Genomic DNA, 21056 nt, shown 5'->3' with positions numbered 1-21056 from the left:
GGGTGTAAGCACCGAAATACTTGAGAATATGGACTCAGGAAAAGGCCGCCGGGTTAGGTATGGGTGAGGCTGTGATTCTCGTCCCTGTCGTAACTCCTTTCTCTCATAGAAGTTGCTGGGACTTCCATGGACTGACGCTAGTAATATTTTTACATTACCTCTTCATCTTTTAAGGAAAAATCACTCATGAAAGGCCGGTTAATCTGTCAAGGTTCCAGAGTTGGGTGCTGTAATCAGAAGGGATAACAATAAACAAGATAAACGGTTAGACACCAGTTTACTTTAAATAAAGCAGAAACCCCAAAACAGCCTCACAAAACTGAAGTCTCCAACACGAAGGCTTCAGCACGCCGGACTCAGCAATGACCCGTTACACGGCTTCTTCCTCTTCTAGGCGTCCCGTCCTCTGAGTGGCAATGACGAGGCAGCACAGCTTCGTCCTTGAAGTGGTGTAGACGTGGTAGACTAGGGAGGCGCAGGAGGAGAAGGGACGTCAGGTTCACGGCAGTAACGGGAGTCAAAGGCGTGGAGAGGAGAGAGGTAAGGCACCCAGAACGAGCCCACGGTTCTGAGTTAACCCGAGTGAGAGCAGAGCTGGAGCCAGAGTAGAATCAAGTGTTCAGAGCGAGGCCCGGCCGCTGTCTGACGATGAAGGCGCTGGCAGCCCACCAAGTCGCCTCCCACAGCGGGTTGAGAAGCCTCGGTGGTTCGTCGACCGAGGCGTCAAACGGTTATAGGCAAACGAGCAGCGGGAGTGTAGCAGGTCGTTGCGGCGCCTCGGTAGTTGTACGGGTTCATGGCGAACGAGCAGCGGGAGTGTAGCAGGTCGTTTGCCACTCGGATGGTAGTTGCCCTCACACAGGCCCCCATACAAGAATCTACTTCAGGTAGATTCAACAAACAACTACCAACTGGAAAGAAAAAGAACTACAGCCAATAAACTAAAACAGGGGGGAAACTGGCGAGGAAACACAGGAGGAGTGACTTATGCAGGAAGTCTACTCAATAAATCTGCCCCCACATTATCCTTCCCGGTCATATGGTCGACACGGTACCTGTAGGCCGGTAGACCCCAGTCCCATCTCAACACCCGGACGATGTCCTGCTGAATCGGTGAAGTACAGCCAGGCGGGGTGGAGAATACATCCCGGTTGTCCAGAAGTGGTTCATCGATGGGAAGTTCAGTGGAGCTGGCGTCAGGTGATGGCTCCTCCACTACGGGAACGGGGCTGACAAGAGGTCCTTCCGTAGTTGGTGGAGACAAGGGTCCAACGAGGTCGATGGCGACTCGGGGAAGTGGTTCTGTAACGACAGGTAAGGATTGGAGGGAGACAGGACGTACACGACCTCTCCCCGACATCCGTTGGCACTTATCACAGGAACAACAGTAAGTACGGATGTCTGCTCCTATACCTGGCCAGAAGAAATGTTGAAAGATCTTCATCTCCATCTTATGACGAGAGAAATGTCCGGCCAAGGGACTCTCATGGGCCACGGAGAGGATGATTTGACGGGAAACCCATGGCACAACTAGACAGTGTTGCCCTACCTTGTTGGAAAGCGGGGAGGTGAGGCACTTCCTGTAGAGAAGCCCGCTGAGATACAGGTACTAGAAGGAGAACCCGTTCCTTGCTTTGTCGACGTGTCCAGATGAGGCTTTCTGCCGTATTGCTGCTAAGGAGGCACATGAGGCTTGAAGTTGCCCGAACTCCTAAGGGGTAACTGAGAGAGGTTGAAGTTTCGGCAGGACGAGTGGATGAAGCCTCTTCAACCTACCAGGACGGGTGGTAACGGCGTGTACTTGGATGGCTGCAGGGGACGTCGGAACACGAGGAGTAGAAGTCCCTCGCGGCAACTTTGAAGGTTAGGATGTTCTGGAAGAATCAGATGGAGATTGAGAAGAGTCAGGGTCATGGGGATCCCTTACCCCAGGGACGTTTCCGATGAGGGCCCCAACAAACTTCGTAGGAGCTCGTACCACCTCAGTCCAACCGGTGAAGTAGGGACAGCTTAAGTGGCACCACACCACAGGAAACTTGTCCACTCGTCCTAGGTAGTCAGCAAGGGAGGCCTTTGGACAACTCTCAACATCTACATCAGGTAGTAAGTCTTCGAAAACGATAACACAGGAACAGCCAGTATCCCTGATGATGTTGGAGCTCCAAAACCCGTTAACAGTGCCCGAAACGGAAAACTTCGGGACACTTTTGTCACTAAGGCAAAAGCCTACCTGATAGGATGGTTTAGCAGGTTCGACATCTTTGAAGGCGCGGGGATTCTTTGGGCAGCGCGGACGTAGATGGCCTTCCTCCCCGCATTGGTGACACCTCAGGGTTGCTGTACTGGGCTGGGCAAAGGTCTTGGCGGAGGCCCCTTGAGAGGACTCTGAAGATTTCGTGGGCGAAGCAGCCTTAGAAGAGTCTCGGGAACTAGGAGATGAAGCTTTCGGGTAGGCGTTGCGGGCAGACGACCAGTCGTCGGCAAGTCTCACTGCGTCGGGAAGATGTTTTGGCCGGCGCTCCTTGATGAAGATCCTCAAATCTGGGGTAAGATTAGTTAGAAACTGATCCAGGAGCATAAACTCCCGGAGCTCTTCATAAGTGCAGGGGACGTCAGAGGCTTCCAACCACGCCTGGAACAACCGAGTCAGGTGGATGGAGAACGGCTGGTAGTTTTTCCCAACTCTAATCCGGGCGTGACGGAAGTCTTGACGGTAGTTGTCCGCCGTCTTACTGAATCCAGTGAGGAGAGCTTTCTTCACTATAGCGTAATCTTCGGTTATGTCAGCTGACAGAGAAATATACAGTTCAGTGGCCTTACCCGTGAGGAGACAACCCAACCTCGCAGCGTAGCTATCCTTGTCGATCCGCAATAGTTCAGCCACCTTTTCAAAGCGGACGAGGTAGTTGTTGATGTCCTCTCCCTCTTGGTAGGTGGGCAATTTCGGTCCTCGCACGTTCTCGCAGGAAGGAGGAGCCGTTTTCCCCTGGGCGACGACACGGGCGAGTTCTATCTCCTTTTCTACTTGCATCTTGGCGAGTTGGAACTCTCTCTCAGCAAGGAGACGCTTTTCTTCTCTCTCGGCAGCCCGCTCTTCTTTCTCGCTCTCAGCCAGGAGGTGCTTCTCTTCTCTCTCGGCCAGGAGGCGCTTCTCTTCTCTCTCGGCCAGGAGGCGCTTCGCTTCTCTCTCGGCCAGGAGGCGCTTCGCTTCTCTCTCGCTCTCGGCCAGGAGACGCTTCTCTTCTCTCTCGGCCGCGCGCTCGTCCCTCTCGATGGCTTGTTGTTGGACAACGTAGCGGCCGAGATCCTCACCCTCAAGACCCAAGGCTTCAACCTGAGCTTTAAATATATAAAAACGGGACATGATTACAAGCAAAAAAAATAACCCAACAGATAATGACACCAATGAAGAACAATAAAGAAAAATACCAATTAGAAGTAAATGAAACCAGACAAAAAACAAAAACCCAACAACAAATCACGACCAAGAAAATGCAACACAGAACCAAACAAACAGGAAGAACCAAAACACAATAAGAAAACCATGAAGAAAGATTAGCAAAAGTCCTTCAAAAAGGGTACTAAGTTGCGTAGAAGCCCACCCAATACTCAACGAGTGATTGGGGTATACAAAGTCAGCACAAGGGCTGAAAAAGTGCTATGGCAGCACCAACAAATCCCACCGTTGGCATACAACAGCCACAAAAGAACGGTGAAGGATTAAACACTCACTTCCAAGCCGCAGACAGCAAGTGGCGCTCAAAGGCGACTTAACAAGCCAACCCTTCCGACTAGCAGTTGACCCAATCCTGGCGAGGTCGCTGCATGTCAAGGTTCCAGAGTTGGGTGCTGTAATCAGAAGGGATAATAATAAACAAGATAAATGGTTAGACACCAGTTTACTTCAAATAAAGCTTAAGCCCCAAAACAGCCTCACAAAACTGAAGTCTCCAACACGAAGGCTTCAGCACGCCGGACTCAGCAATGATCCTTTGCACGGCTTCTTCCTCTTCTGGGCGTCCCGTCCTCTGAGTGGCAATGACGAGGCAGCACAGCTTCGTCCTTGAAGTGGTGTAGACGTGGTAGACGAGGGAGGCGCAGGAGGAGAAGGGGCGTCAGGTTCACGGCAGTAGCGGGACTCCAAGGCGTGGAGAGGAGAGAGTTATGGTACCCAGAACGAGCCCACGGTTCTTGAGTTGACCCGAGTGAGAGCAGGGCTGGAGCCGGAGTAGAATCAAGTGTTCAGAGCGAGGCCCGGCCGCTGTCTGATGATGAAGGCGCTGGCAGCCCACCAAGTCGCCTCCCACAACGTGTTGAGAAGCCTCGGTGGTTCGTCGACCGAGGCGTCGAACGGCTATAGGCAAACGAGCAGCGGGAGTGTAGCAGGTCGTTGCGGCGCCTCGGTAGTTGTACGGCTTCATGGCGAACGAGAAGCGGGAGTGTAGCAGGTTGTTCGCCATTCGGATGGTAGTTGCCCGCACATAATCTCTGTGGGATTTTTTTTTTTTTTACGGCAGAGGACACGGCTCAAGGGCAATAAAAAAGTACATAAATAAGCCCGCTACTCGCCGCTCCTATAAAAGATAAAAGTAAAGAGTAGCCAAAAGAGAAGTCAATTTCGGGTGGAGAGGTGTCTTGCTACATTCTTCTTGAAAGAGGTAAATTCATAGGCAGGAGGAAATACAAACGAAGGAAGGCTGTTCCAGAGTTTACCAGTGAAGGGGATGAAAGAATGGAGATGCTGGTTAACTCTTGCATAAGGGGTTTGGACAGTATAGGGATGAACAAGAGTAGAAAGTCGTGTGCAGCGGGCCGCGGGAGGAAGGAAGGCATGCAGTTAGCAAGTTCAGAAGAGCAGTCCGCATGAAAATATCGAGAAGATAGAAAGAGAGGCAACATGGCGGCGGAATTTAAGAGGTAGAGGACTATTAGTAAGAGGAGGAGAGCTGGTGAGACAAAGAGCCTTAGACTCCACTCCACACAGCTGTGTGAGTGGATCTCCCCCCCTACACTGAGATGCATACTCCATACGAGGGCGGACAAGGCCCCTAGATATAGAAAGCATATGTGCGGGGGAGAAAAACTGGCGGAGACGATACAGAACGCCCAACCTCGAGGAAGCTGATTTAGTAAGAGAAGAGATATGAAGTTGCCAGTTGAGATTTTGAGTTAAGGATAGACCGAGGATGTATAGTGTTGAAGAAGGTGATAGCTGAGTGTTGTCAAAGAATAGGGGATAGATATCTGGAAGATTGTGTCGAGTGGATAGGTGGAGAAATTGTGTTTTTGAGGCGTAGAAGGACACCAGGTTTTTCTTGCCCCAATCGGAAATAATATTAAGGTCTGAGGCTAAGCGTTCCGCAGCCTCCATCCTGGAATCGTTTAGTTCCTGTTGAGTGGGTCTTCTATCAAAAGAAATTGAGTAATGCAGAGTGGAGTCATCGGCGTAAGAATGGATAGGACAGTTTGTTTTCGAAAGAAGATCATTAACAACAACAGAAAGAGAGTGGGAGATAGTACAGAGCCATGCGGGACACCACTGTTAATAGGTTAAAGGGAAGAAAAGTGACTGTCTACCACAGCAGAAATAGAACGGTCTGAAAGGAAACTGGAGATAAAGATACAAAAAGAAGGATAGAAATCGTAGGAGGGTAGTTTGGAAAGCAAAGATTTGTGCCAGACCCTATCAAAGGCTTTTGATATGTCCAGCGCAATGGCAAAGGTTTCACCGAAATGGCTAGGAGAGGATGACCAAGAGTCAGTTAGGAAGACAAGGAGATCACCAGTAGAACGCCCCTTGCGGAACCCATGCTGGCGATCAGACAGAAGGTCAGAAGTGGAAAGGCGCTTTTGAATCTTCCGGTTAAGGATTGATTCAAAAGCTTTAGATAGACAAGAAAGTAAAGCTATGGGGCGGTAGTTTGAGGGATTTAATCGGTCACCCTTCTTAGGCACAAGCTGTATGAAGGCATACTTCCAGCAGTGAAGAAAGGTAGATGTTGACAGGCAGAGGCGAAAGAGTTTGACCAGGCAGGGTGTCAGCACGGAAATATAGTTTTTAAGGACAATAAGAGGCACTCCATCAGGTCCATAAACCTTCTGCGGATTGAGGCCAGATAGGGCATAGAAAACATCATTCTTAAGAATCTTAATAACAGGCATAAAGGAGTCAGAGGGGGGATGAGTAGGAGGAATATGTACAGAATCGTCCAGAGTGGAGTTTTTAGAGAAAGTTATAGAGAAGAGTTCAGCCTTAGAGATAGATGAGACGGCGGTGCTGCCTTCAGGACTAAGGAGAGGAGGGAAAGATGAAAAAGTAAAGTTGGAGGAGATGTTTTTGGCTCCCTTGAAGAATTAGAAAAAGCAAGGTTTTGGCATTTTCTATTATAAAGGAGTTTTTGGTAAGTTGGAGAATAGATTTGGCATGATTCCGGGTCAGAAATATAAAGATCATCGTTAGCAGGAGTGCAAAGGCTCTGGTACCTTTTGTGAGCTGCCTCTCTATCTTTGACAGCACGAGAACAAGCGTGATTAAACCAAGGCTTTTTAGCATGAGGTGTAGAGAAAGTACGTGGAATGTATACCTCCATTCCAGAGACAATCACCTCTGTGATGCGCTGGCCACACACAGAGGGGTCTCCCTCCTGAAAGCAGTAATCATTCCACGGGAAATCGGAAAAGTACATCCTCACGTCGTCCCACCGAGCTGAAGCAAAATGCCAGAAGCATCGCCTCTTCGGTGGGTCCAGAGGGTGTGCAGGAGCGATAGGACAGGATACAGAAATAAGGTTGTGATCGGAGGAGCCCAACGGAGAGAATAGTTTGACAGAGTAAGCAGAAGGGTTAGAGGTAAGGAAGAGGTCTAGTATGTTGGGCCGATCTCCAAGACGCTTGGGAATACGCGTAGGGTGTTGAACCAACTGCTCTAGGTCACTGAGGAGAGCAAAGATGTAGGCTTGTTCACCAGGCTGGTCAGTGAGAGAGGATAAAAGCCAAAGCTGGTGGTGAACATTGAAATCTCCTAGGATAGAGATTTCAACGAAGGGAAAGTGGGTTAAGATGTGCTCCACTTTAGAGTTCAAGTAGTCAAAGAATTTTAAATAGTAGTAGAGTTAGGTGAGATATAAACAGCACAGATGTATTTAGTAATAGAATGACAATGAAGTCTTAGCCAGATGGTGGAAAACTCTGAAGAGTAAAGGTCGTAGGCACGGGAGTAAGTGATGTCGTTGCGCACGTAGGCGCAACATCCAGCTTTGGATTGAAATTTAGGATAGAGATAGAAGGACGGAACAGAGTAGAGATTGTTGTCAGTAGCCTCAGAGACCTGTGTTTCGATGAGGAAGAGAAAGTGAGGTTTAGAGGAGGAGAGATGGTGTTCCACAGAATGAAAATTAGAACGAAGACCGCAGATGTTGCAGAAATTGATGAGAAAGAGGTTCGATGAGTTATCAAGACACTTCTCAGGTCGGCAGCCAGAAGGGGAGTCCTCCCTGGGGGCGGGGTCTCCGAGGCAGGGTAAAGGTGCGCCATTTTGAGTTTTGAATATTGGGAAAAGGTGTATATGTTGTGTGAATGTAGTGTGGTGTGGATAGAGAGGACCTGCTGAACTACTCTCTAGTGTTGATGAGACAATAGGGAAACGGTTAGTGAGGACATGGGAAGGGTCTTTGGATGGCTTCAGCGCCCTCCTCACTTCCCATATATACTTCACCAGGAGTCGCTTGCGCCCGTTCGGTAGGTGTCTTCCTACCTCCTCCTCCTGGGGAAATAGTCGTAATGGGAGCCTGATACATTTAAAAATATGAGTCCTTATTTGATAAGGCTTTCGTAGAGGTTATGGGTATTTCCACGGGAAGTTTTATATGCCCAGTGATAGTCTGACAAGGCTTTTCTTTCAAGTAAAGGAAGCAAGCAACACAAGAGAGAAAAATATTAATGATAATGAGAATATAAGCCCGCTAATCATTATCTCTATAGAAAAAGAGTTTAGAAGAGTGGCCAGAAGAGAGGTCAATTTCAGGAATAAGGGTGTCTCGATACTCTCTTCTTGAATGATTTTAAGTCGTAGGCAGGAGGAAATAAAGACGAAGGAAGGTTGTTCCAGAGGTTACCAGTGTAAGAGATGAAAGAATGAATATGCTGGTTAACTCTTGCATAAGGGATCTGAGTTTTTGATGTGCTGAAGGACACTAAGTTCTCCTTGACCCAATCGGAAATGATAATAAGGTCTGAGGTTAAGGGTTCTGCGGCCTCTAGCCTGGAATCTTGTAGTTCCTGTTGGGAGCGTCTTCAGTCAAAAGATGTTGAGTAATGCAGAGTAGGCTCATAGGCGTAAGAATGGATAGGACAGTTTGTTTTAGAAAGAAGATCATCCCTGAACAACAGAAAGAAAGTGGAAGATAGAAGAGAGGACTGTGAGACACCACTGTTGATATATTTCAGGGAAGAATAGTGACCGTCTACCACAGCAGAGATAGAACGGCTGGAAAGGAAACTAGTGACAAAAGTACAGAGAGAGGGATATAATCCGTAGGAGGGTAGTTTGGCAAGCAAAGATTTGTGCCAGACTCTGTCAAAAGCTTTCGAAATATCTAAGGCAACAGCAAAAGTTTCACCGAAACGCCCAACAGAGGAAGACCAGAGGTCAGTTAGGAAGGCAAGACCATCACCAGTAAAACGCCTTTTGCGGAAACCATAGTGGCGATCAGATAAAAATGTCAGAAGTGGATAGATGCTTAAGAACTTTCCTGTTAAGGATTGTTTCAAAAGCTTTAGAAAGACAGAAAAGTAAAGTTCTGCACCATGAACGTGAAAAAACACTTATGAGAACCTGACTAATCTGCTATGAAAATAAGTTAATAGTTTTTTACTAAGGTTACTTGCTCTTTCCTAAGGTCAATGTTCACCCCTCTGGGATCCTTACTGGGTAGATAGTTCCACGAACTCTCCAGAGAGACTGACATTCTTAGCCTATAATAATAATAATAATAATAATAATAATAATAATAATAATAATAATAATAAGTGAGAGCCAAAATCATCTGAGAATACGGGCCTTGGACAGTTCGGGGATACACTCACATTAGAAAGGTTTTCGTAGAAGGTATGGGTATTTCCACGCTTAGTTTTATAAGAAATTTTTGTGAATATGGACCCAGGAACAGACCGCCAGGTTAGGTTCTGGTGAGGTTGTGCTTCTCTTTCCTCTCTTAAACTCCTTTCTTCTGTGACTTCTTCGACAGATCCTGGAATCCCTTATCAAATATGGGTGTGTGAGCCCCGAAATGTGTGAGAATATGGACTCAGGAATAGACTGACGGGTTAGGTGTTGGTGAGGTTGTGCTTCATGTGCTTGTCTTATGGTCATAATCTTAAACAATTTGGCCCGAAGCACACACACTTGACAAGGCTTTCGTAGGAGTTTTGGGGCATTTCCACGGATAGTTTTATAACGTTGGTAATAGTCTGACTCTTTTTCTATATCATGAACCCTAAAAACACATTAGAACCCGACAGATTTTCTTTTATGGGTATTTCGTAGTTTTATAAGAGGTGTTTGAGAATATGAACCCTCAGGAATTAGTAGCTGGATTACGTTTGGGTGAGGCTGCGTTTCTTGTCCCTCTTTTAACACCTATCTTCGGTGACCTCTTCCGCAGATCCTTGAGTCCCTGTGCGAGGCCGCGGGTCACAAGGGGCCGCTGCACGCCTGTGACCTCTATGGCTCCGAGGCGGCGGGCAGAAAGCTGGCGTGAGTGTGTGTGTGTGGGGGGGTGGAGGGGAGAGCAGTTGTATGTTGGGGGAGGTGTTGTGTTGTGTTGTGTTGTGTTGTGTTGTGTTGTGTTGTGTTGTGTGTGTGTGTGTGTGTGTTGTTTTGTGGTTTGTTGTGTTTTGTTGTGTTGTGTTGTGTGTGTGTGTGAGTGTGTGTGTGTTTCTCTGTATTTTCCTGTCTATAATAATACCTTCTCCGTCTGTTTGTTTTATATTCGTTTGTTTGTTGATTCTCTCTCTCTCTCTCTCTCTCTCTCTCTCTCTCTCTCTCTCTCTCTCTCTCTCTCTCTCTCTCTCTCTCTCTTGCTGTCTGCTTGTCTGTGGATAATTTTTGTCTGTTTTCTATTAGTTGGCTTCTCTGTGCTGTTTTTTTATATATGTCTTTCTGCCTGTTATGTCTGTCTCTTTGATTTCCCTATGTCGCCTGCCTGTGTATATGTCTTCTAATTCTCTGTTTATGTATGTCTGTTCGTCCTTACCTGTGCCTATCACTTTGTGTATGTCTGTCAGTCTGTTCGGAGTGCTCACACCTCTACCTCCCCTTCGCGTCCCGTCAATTCCCTTCCTCTTACTGGTAGTCTTCTACCTCTCAAACTCAGCCACAATGTTGCCTCTTTCTATCTTTATCGATATTCTTATGATGATTGTTCCTCTGAACATACAACCTGCATAATCCTCCAATCCCACGGCCTCGGTGCACACGACTTTACATTCTAGCTCATCCCTATACAGTCCAAATCCACTATACAAGAGTTAACCAACATTTCATTCTTTCATCAATAACTGCCTAAATCCTTCCCAAATCCTTTTAACAAAAGTTAACCAGCATTTTAATTCTTTCAACCCTATACTGTCCAAATCCCTTATGTAAGAGCTAACCAGCATCTTCATTCTTTCATCCTTTCCGCTGGGAAACTCTGGGGCAGCCTTCCGACATATGTATTTCCCCCCTGCCTACAACTTGAACGCCTTCAAGAGAAGAATATTAAGACACCTCTCCACCCAAAACTTCCCTTTCCTCTTGCCTCTCGTTCTTTTTTCTTTTACTGGGGCAGCGTCTAGCGGGCCTTCTTATTGTTTTTTTTTTTTTGTTTGCCACTGAGCAACCTCCCTTGCTGCGAAAGAAAAATATGCGAGTAAAAAACAAACTCAAAATATTAGAGAATGTAGACCAACGCTTCATTAGTGAAACAAAACCAGGTGGAGTGTCGGGAGAAAAAAACAAAATGGAAAAATTAAATATGGGAACAGGAAGCATATCTGATTATTCACCCTCCCTATATTCACTATATATTCACTCACCCTACTATAGAATGGATATCAAAATGTTAGAATCGGTGCAGAGGAGGATGACTAAGATGATTCAGGGGTTGAGAAACTTGCCATACGAGGAAAGACTCAAACAGTTAAACTTGCATTCTCTAGAAAGGCGAAGGGTGCGTGGAGACATGATCGAGGTTTATAAATGGATGAAGGGCTTTAATAAGGGAGACATTCATAAGGTTTTGTTGGTAAGAGAACCGGGTAGGACACGAAGTAACGGGTTTAAACTGGATAAATTCAGATTCAACAGGGACATAGGCAAAAATTGGTTTACTAACAGGGTGGTGGATGAGTGGAATAGGCTTAGCAGTCATGTGGTGAGTGCCAATACAATTGTCACATTCAAAAATAGACTAGATAAATTCATGGACAGCGATATTAGGTGGGGTTAGATACACGGGAGCTTAGGGTCAAAGGAGCTGCCTCGTACAGGCCTACCGGCCTCTTGCAGACTCCTGCGTTCTTATGTTCTTATGTTCTTATGTTCTCGTGGCCCCATCAGCGAGGCCATGCGCCTGGGGGCGTCGCGGGCCTGGCCTGAGGTGCTGCAGGGGCTGACGGGGGCTGACCACATCACCGGTGAGCCCCTCAAGCGATACTTCCGGCCGCTGACGGACTGGCTGACTGAGGACGCGCTGACGGCTGGGCTGGGCGGCGGCCTGGGCTGGGGGGCGTCCTGGAGGCTGCCGGGTGAGTGGGCAATCCTTAGTAGTAGTAGTAGTAGTAGTAGTAGTAGTAGTAGTAGTAGTGATAGTAGTAGTAGTAGTAGTAGTAGTAGCAATAGTAGTAGTAGTAGTAGTAGTAGTAGTAGTAGTAGTAGTAGTAGTAGTGGTGCTGGTGATAAGTAGTAGTAGTAGTAGTAGTAGTAGTAGTAGTAGTAGTAGTAGTAGTAGTAGTAGTAGTAGTGGTAGTAGTAGTAGTAGTAGTAGTAGTAGCTTTGTCTGCCATTGCCAAGACCGAGCCACACGCTGCCTATTCAGCGTACACCCACGGCATCCAACATCGGTGGACGTTCCTGATGCGCACCATCCCCGGCATCAGTCCACTCCTCCGACCACTGGAAAATGCCGTCAAGAATGTATTCTTGCCGGCGCTGGTGAAATCTCATGCTTTGGGGAAGGAGGAGAGGGATATGCTAGCACTTCCTCCAAGACTGGGTGGGATGGGGATCACCAACCCTGAGAAGCTGGCAGATAAGGAGAACCAAAACTCCATCAGCCTTACCAGGTCACTCATCAACAGGATCATCGTTCAGGAGGCAGAGGGCGAGATAGACCAAACAGAAATAAGAGATATTAAAAGAAAAATCTCAGAAGAAAGGCAACAGGCCCAAAAAGACGAGCTGGACCGTCTTACACACCACCTGTCCACAGAAATGGGTAAAAAAATACACACAGCACAGGAGGCAGGCGCCTCTAACATGCTAACGTCATTACCAATCAGAGCAAAGGGCTTCAGCCTCAACAAACAAGAATTTGTCGACGCCATTGCTCTGAGATATGGCTGGCCGATTGAGGGACTGCCTGATCTCTGTGCATGTGGATCACCAAATGATGTCACCCACACCATGACATGTAAAAAAGGAGGCTTCGTCTGTATTCGACACGATGAAGTGAGGGATCTGACAGCCAACATGCTCGGGGAGGTATGCCAAGACGACACTACCGAGGCGGCACTGCTTCCCCTGGACGGCGAACACCTTCGGTACAGGACGGCCAATACCTCACAGGAGGCACGGGTTGATGTAAGTGCCCGCGGATTCTGGGTGCGCGGACAGCGGGCGTTCATGGACATCCGCATATTCGACCCGATGGCTGCCTGTCACCGTGAGCTGCCCATGGAAGCCGCCCACCACAGCAACGAGCAGGAGAAGACAAGGGCATACGGTGAAAGAATCCAACATGTGGATCAGGGCAGCTTCACCCCCCTCGTCTTCACCACATCCGGCGGGATGGGTCCCAGGGCCCAGTGCTTCTACGCACGCCTCGCGGAACTAATCTCAGAAAAGAAGCGTCAGCCAAGGAGCCACGTTGTCGCCTGGATGAGGTGTCGCCTCTCGTTCTCCCTGCTCAGGTCGGCCATCCTATGTCTCAGGGGCACCAGACACTCTGACCCAAAAGCCACCAACATCTCCAATATGGACTATGAAGCCACAGTGGTGGAGAGGGACATTAGAGTGGGTCGGGAGTGACTTGAGTAGGGAAGGAAAGGGGGATCTGGACGTAATAGATGATAGGTGATTTAGTGCTAGGTAGTATTAGTGATATGGTTGGATGCCACAGTCATTAGCGAACAGAGTTGGGGCTAATGACCTCCAAGCTATGGAGCCCTCCATGATTATGTGTCGGAAAAATAAACATGGGTGGAGGTATCATTTATGTGTAGTAGAAAAAAAAAGTGATAGTAGTAGCAGTAGTAGTAGTAGTAGTAGTAGTAGTAGTAGTAGTAGTAGTAGTAGTAGTAATAGTGATAATAGTAGTAGTAGTAGTAGTAGTAGTAGTAGTAGTAGTTGTAGCAGTAGTAGTAGTAGTAGTAGTAGTAGTAGTGATAGTAGTAGTAGTAGTAGTAGTAGTAGTAGCAGTGAGGGGAGGCGGGGGCTGAGTGATAAGCGTGTGGGCGCGGCATCCAGGACGATCCAGGTTTGCGACCTGCCCGCCGCCACAAGCTGAGACTTTTCAGTCATAGCCGAGTGGCCTAAAGCCCCAGTGACACTAACTTTACGACCTGATAACGACCACCCGCGACCCCAATATGCTGCGATTCACACCCATAGTTTCCCGACCAGGTAGGTAACCGAACAGTCGTGCGACCGAACAGCTACCGGAGGTCGTCCAGTGTCCGTCCAGTGGGTGGCCGGACGGCGACCATGTTCAGATTTACACCTTGACCTCACACTTGGAGTCCGGCCAAAACGCCCACCATGTGCCGACCGGTGACAGACAAGCAAGGGACGGTCGCTCATCATCGGCGACCGGTACGCGTTCTGTCGCAATGAGGACGACGATCTCCCGTAACGACTGGCCGTATTAAGTTGCATGTCGGTATGCCGTTCAGCCCAGGGTCAAAAGAGAGAGGATCTACCCACGAGCACGCCAAATTTTAAATCAACTTCCCGCATGACGTCATGAAGTGGACGGTTTGTAGGGTCACTGGTCAGTCATAGTCCGCCCCTCAGTCAACAGACGGACGTGGGAGTGTAACGTGTTCCGTGTTTATATAGTTGGTATATAGTTTGGTTATATAGCTAGTAAGTTTCCACAGTATGATTTTCTCGGACAGAAAGTAAGTGAAAGAGGGTGATCATTCATTTTTTCGAGCCATAAGCAGAGGAAACCTAAGATACCAAGCAAAGCATTCATTGCATAGCTTAAACAAATAGCAGACATGTTGGTGTCTTATCATGGAAGAAAGGAACTAAAGCCAGGTAGGAATTCAATAAAGATTATAATAAAATGTAAATTTACCATTAGAGGTAATTACATATTCTGTAAGATACAGAAAATTCTTTTTTTAGAATCAGGGTTCTATACAGAGAAATTAATAACTCTTCTAAGAAAATAAAGAAATGACCAAGCAGATAAGATAAATTAGATATGTGTTTTATGTGCCACACCACTGAATATATATTTAGCTAAACTATATAATGACCTTTGAAATTGCTCCATTCTATTCACCAGCACAGTGCCTTAGAAGCATAACAATTCCTGGGGGTAAATAAGACATTTTTAGCAACGTGTGGAGATTTTGCAAAAGGCAGGTGCTCGGGGCTGGAAAAGGGCAACTCATTTTTAGTGTTTTGAGACCGCACTTAGGTGTGTGTGTGTGTGTGTGTGTGTGTGTGTGTGTGGGTCTGTGTGTGTGTGTGTGTGTGGGTCTGTGTGTGTGTGTATTTTGAAACTTTTTACAAAAATAATATCATCAAGACGGCTGAGCCACTATAAAACACTCGCCTATTCCACAACGGGCTGGGCCGACCATCAGGCCCCACCAGTGGAAAAGCCTAACTGCGCAATAGGCCGCGACGTAAAAAAAAAAATCACTTTAGAGTCTACAACAAAATTCCTGCTTATCTGCCTCCCATCCAGCTGCAGCACCTCCCCTCCTGCCTCCCTTCCACCTGCTGTAATTAATAAAGCATTATATTCATTATGTCTATCAACATACAAATAAATGTTTAAATACATTACAAAAACTTAAGAGATCAATCCGTAGGCCAATTTAAATTTTATTTTAGTCAACGCTCGACGTGAATACTTCCGTTTTCTATGACTTCGCTCCCCCCTCGTTCCGCTTCCTGACGTCATTTTCTGCGCGTGAGTAGCCCCCAACTCTTTTGATCCTGGTCCAATCTACCACCGGTCGACGCATAACTCGTCGTGTGATGGGAAGCCGAATGCTAGCCACGGTCAGTGACAAATGTAAAGGGGATGCCGAACATCAGCGACCACCTGCGTCCACGGCAAGTGGACGGCGTCCGCTCGCCATCCGGTTGCCGTTCACCAGTTAAAGGCCCAGTCACACTGACTTTACGACCTACTGACGACTTCCAGCGACCTGCAGGTCGCGGGAGGTCTCACATGGTCGTGCGTGCGATCGTCATGAGTCTCCGTCTGCCGTGCAACCGAAAAGGTCGGCTTGAGGTTTTAAGTGCTGCACTAAAACCTCAAGCCGGCCTCTCAGGTCGCTGTCAGTCGTAAAAAAAGGTTGCCGTCCGGTGGCCGAATGGACTGCGTCTGGACGGCAAGCAGACTGCCACCGGTGACCGACAGGTGACCATTAACTGTTGAACGGCGACTGGATGGCAAGCAGACGCTGTCTGGTTGCCGTCAGATAGTGGGAGGTCGCTGATGTTCACCGTCCACTTTTCATCTGTCATTGGCCGAGGTCGACGTCTGGCCTTCCACCACACGGCGAGTTGTGCGGCGACCGGTTGTAGATCAAACCACTCTTGCCCGGAAATGAGATACATTCCTGAGCAGTGACGTCCCACGTCCCTCAGCCCGTCCAAACTCCGTCCCGACTCAACCTGCTCCACAGGTCAAGCACACGGGCAAATGATATATGGGTCAACTCTGCCTAACCAAAATAAATTACTGCAGGACATGATGTGCACAAGAGTAACAATGAGAGTCTGTAGAGTTAATGGCTTTTATCCATTTCAAAAAGAATTGTTAATTTCATCTTTTGCTCTGCCCAGGGTGATGGAAATTCTTTAGAACGAATATGATGTAACCTGCATCCTCACAACAGGGTAAACCTGACTTGCTTTGCGCATGTTTTGCATGTCTGCGGCACATGCGGAGCGGGGGAGGGGGGGGGGCACAAATATCCGTCTATTGCTGCAGTGAAGCATAGAATACTTTCATTACCATTATAAGTAACTATTTTTTACAAATAATTTACAGATATAAGAATGAGAAATGTGTATTATAACTGGGTGATAATACTATATACTGTAACACGTCAGCAGCAGGTCGTTTAAGCCCCGTTCACACTGTGCCGACTCTGGGCCACGACTACCCACGACTCTAGGGTACACGAGGTCTTGGGTGTTGATGTGAAAGGCTCGGGCATGTCTTGAAAGAGGTCTTGAGACTGTTGCCAAATGCTGCGCCGACGTCGTGACGGGAGTCTGGAGTCGTGAGGGTACGTTAGCACGATATGCTGGCAACTAGTTGACCGAATTTCCCAGACAGTTGGCAAGACACCAAGACCCCAATAAAACCTCCCCCCTTGCCTGTCGGTCACCGGTCGGCGTATGGGGGGTGTCTTGGCTTGGCTCCAGGTCTGAGGTCAAGGTGTGAATCTTACCATGGTCGCCGTCCAGCCACCCACTGGTGACTGGATTCGACGGACACTGGACGGACACTAAACGACCGCCGGTAGCACGGCTACTCTACCACCTATGTGGTCGGGGAACGGTGGGTGTGAATCGCAATATTTTGTGGTCGCGGGTGGTCGTTAGCAGGTCGTAAAGTCAGTGTGACTATAGCTTTAACGGTCATATGTCGGTGACCGGTGGAAGTCCGCAAATGCGGGTAAGTGTTTATAGCGGCACCATCGTGCTTGGCTGATGCTGCCCCCGCAGCTTATCTTCGTTCCTCTCTTTTAGAAAGAAAATCTAGAGTCCGGGGTTGATGGGTGGTCTTCAAGACAGCATGTCTTAATGGGGACCTCCCCTGGACCTTGACTTTCAGACACTATCCATTCGGCCACCGGACATTTACCTTTATACGACCGGCAGTGACCTGAGGGTCGGCTCGAGGTTTTTGGTGCAGCACCAAAAACCTCTATCCGACCTTTTCGGTCGTATGGTGGACGGAGACACATGACGATCGCATGCACCACGGAGCCCGCGACCTGCAGGTCGCGGGAGGTTCCCATTAAACCGTAAATTCAGTGTGAGTGGGATTTAATTAAGACTAACCATATGCTATCTAGAAGACCACCCATCAACCCGGACTCTAAATCCGCCCTCTAAAAGAGAGGATCAGAGATGAGCTCGGGGGTTCAGCAAAAGCCATGCGCGATGATACCACTTTAAACACTTACCTGCGCCATGACAGACTGGGGCCGATCATCAGGTCCATCCAAGAAAACCTACCGGCGCCACTGGCCGAAAAGTACAATAAAAATAGTAGTAGTAGTAGTAGTAGCAGTAGTAGTAGTAGTAGTAGTAGTAGCGTAGCAGTAGGAGGAGGAGCAGAAGGAGAAGGAGGAGGAGGAGAAGGAGCAAAAAGTGTAGATAGTTAATGAGACAACACTCGCGACAGTCCCTTGTAACCGAGGCGACGGTAGCGCGCCAAGCGGCACGCGCGTAACATTACTTGGCGGAAGGTAAATGACACGAGCACTCGGTTATGTGCTGCTGTAATAGCATTAATTCCCGTCAGAAAAGGCCTAGACTATTATTTTTTCGATGTACAAACAACAAAGAAAAGTTGACTTTGTAATTTCAATCGCATTTTATAAAGATTATTTAGATTACACTTGTCAGACACCCCAGTCAGTAATTCAACCATACTACCATCACCACCACCAGTCAGTCAGTCAGTCACCAACGTCTGTCAGCCACCTGGGCCAATGTTAGCCGCTTTTGTTAGGAGTTTTTAAGTGTTTTTACTTTTCAAAGTAGTTGGTGTTAGGTGTTCAGTTTAAGGCGCGAACAGTCATCTCACGTCAGGTCCGGTGTACCGTTGCTTGCTTTCTCCAGTTGATTGAAATGGTTGAGATACCACAATAGCCTTTACTTAAGTGAGGTGTATTATGTGTTGGCCGAGCGGAGCCGTTAAGTTCACTTTGAGTTCATAATTTACTCTCTCTTTCTCTCTGGTTGATTTAAACAGTTATTTTGGGCGTTTTAACTATATAACGAGTCTTACAGAATAATTACAGGTTTTCTGGAGGAGTCGTACGCACACCCACGAGCAGTGATCTGCTCTCGCCCGCCGCCCGCTGATTATTGCCGGCTTCTCGCGGCTGCAGGAGCAATCCGGTGCAGCAGGTTTGTTGAATCAGCACCGTTCCTACGGCAAGGAGCACCTCCTAAGCACAACCTAGCACCTACGTGTTAGTAAACATCCTGTGGCGCGGCTGTGCCATGGCGTTGCGACATACATTCACACATTCACATGTACATTATAATATACATATTACACCAACAAGTGGTTATGTAACTTATTAAGAATGTAATCTTTTCTATTGCCTAGCCCTAATCTAAAATATAAGAACATATTTTAGGCTCTCCACCAAAGTACTACAGCCTCTCCAACTTGTTATAATAGGTTACACTTGTGTTACAGGCTACAAGTGCTTATAAAAAAAATATTATCTATCTTCGCTCTACTTAATAAAAAAAAATATCTATTCATATATTTCCTTTAGAATATTAGTAAGTTCTCCCAATCAGTGCACGTGCATCGTTACATAAATGACAGTAAAGAAACAGTACACATTGTATTGCAACAAACCACATAAGTGACAACATTCACATAAGCATCGGAGTGTATGTAGTGTGCCGGCGCACACAGCTGTCACAACAAATTACGCGCACGTCGCTTGGGGGCCAACGTCGCCCCAGTTACAGGTTGCTCATATGGGAGCTCGCGAGTGTCCCCTCGCCTCTTTACAGTATTCTGCATCATTCATATATTGATTTTTTCTTCTCTTCCATCTGTCATTCCATCTACCAGTCCTTCTATTCTGTTCATTACTTTCGCTTCATTGTATATAATAATATTCGCTTTTTAACAGTAATTTTCATGTTATATATTTATTTTCTCTTTTCTCTGTCATTCTATTCTATCCGTAACCCTCTTTTGATTATATACATTCCACCTCTGTACAATATTATCCCTGATTCGTATATTAATTATCTCTTACCTCCTCGTCACTGGTCTGTTACTTTCTTTTAATTTCACATATTAGCCTCTTTACAGTATTGGTTGATTCACACATTAATTTTCTCTTCTCTTCTCTTTTTCGTCTGTGTCGTCAGATGAGCGCGGCGGGGCGGTGAGGGAGCGGGCCTGGCAGGGGGTGCGCTGGGCCGTCCTGCTCCAGGTGACCCGGACACTGACAGACCGGTATTAACACTGCCAAGACTGACACCGCTAATACAAACAAGAACAGCATCACGAAACTAACAGATTATGGCACTAACAAATTCAAACCAAGGAGGATATATACAGAAGATGGGTCTATCCATGTACTCCTCCACGCTGAAGTGGTTAACGTGTTTAGCTACGAATCCGCGGGCCCAGGTTCAAATCCCTACCCGGGAAGTCGGCGTGCATAACACACAGCTGTTCATCCTCCTTTGAAGGGTGGACGATAAATGGGTACCTGGAAAATCTGGGGAAGGTGAAGTGTGGCAGTCCCGGATGTCACACTGGCCCCGTGTCCCGGGAAAAATGTGTCCTAACAAACCACAGGCTCAAAGGTCCAACGCGACGGAAATGAGCACCGCAGCCACGCGCACGTAAGGTATATGTCCCAAAATTTACCTTACGTTTAAAACTCAAACCAAGGCGACTATTTAGTTTCCAGTCTGACTGGGTTACATTCAGAACATCAGTATACTGGCAGTAATAATAACAGTGGCTGCCAACACCCCATCATTTTCTGCTGCTGCATCGCACGACGAACTCGGTCTGTATGGAGGACAATATATAACTATCTTCAAGCTGAGGAAAGTGGATCCAAATACAAAAACAATGTATAGATATGTTGTACTTATACATTAAGAAATCTAAATTTAGGGAGGTGACACATCATTAGAAAATAAATTTATCTACTGTGGGAATTCTCTCTCTCTCTCTCTCTCTCTCTCTCTCTCTCTCTCTCTCTCTCTCTCTCTTTCTCTATTTGTGTGTGTGTGTGTGTGTGTGTGTGTGTGTGTGTGTGTGTGTGTTTGTTGGTACGTATATATGGGGAGGTGGTGGCCGAGTGGTTAGCGTGCGGGCCAAAGTCTATATATATACCAAGTCAAGTCACTCTGTCTTCAAAACTGCGACCAGCACGCGCAGGGGGCGGTTTGGGGCGGAGCAGCGAGATTACGTCACTTGAAGCCAGTTCACGGGTGACTAAAGTTGCGGCCGTGTGTGCACATTGGATGTGCATTCTCGCCTTCTTTCACCGCGCATTCAGGCAAGCCACTGACGAAAAAATATGCCTTCTTTATTGTGCTATGCGTGACTGTAATTCCAATGCCTACAAACGGCGGTATGGGGTGTGAGAGGGATCATGTTGAAGTGATTGATTTAAATTAGTCCGCCTTTCTTCGTTTTCTCTAAATCTCTGTTTCTACATTCTCTAGTTTGGCTCCAAGCAACGTCACGCATAAGCCACGCCTCTGCCGTGTCTCCTCCTACAAAGCTGCGTATGACTTGACTCGGTATATATAGACTTTGATGCGGGCATTGTGAGCCCGAGGACCTAGCGTGGACTAGGTTCGAGTC

General features: G+C 47.3%; 1 protein-coding gene across 1 annotated transcript in view; it reads left to right on the top strand.

Moving 5' to 3' along the window:
* Positions 1 to 21056, top strand: part of LOC126982039 (angiotensin-converting enzyme-like) — a 54556-nt gene that overhangs the window by 10424 nt on the left and 23076 nt on the right. Inside the window, exons 4-5 of the mRNA XM_050833757.1 lie at positions 9663 to 9754; positions 11600 to 11787. Of these exons, the coding sequence (XP_050689714.1) occupies positions 9663 to 9754; positions 11600 to 11787 (280 nt within the window). The remainder of the gene's footprint in view (positions 1 to 9662; positions 9755 to 11599; positions 11788 to 21056) is intronic.

The sequence above is a fragment of the Eriocheir sinensis genome, chromosome 50 (assembly GCF_024679095.1).
Source record: "Eriocheir sinensis breed Jianghai 21 chromosome 50, ASM2467909v1, whole genome shotgun sequence".
In the NCBI taxonomy this organism is placed as follows: domain Eukaryota; kingdom Metazoa; phylum Arthropoda; class Malacostraca; order Decapoda; family Varunidae; genus Eriocheir; species Eriocheir sinensis.
This window is presented reverse-complemented; position numbering and strand designations above follow the sequence as displayed.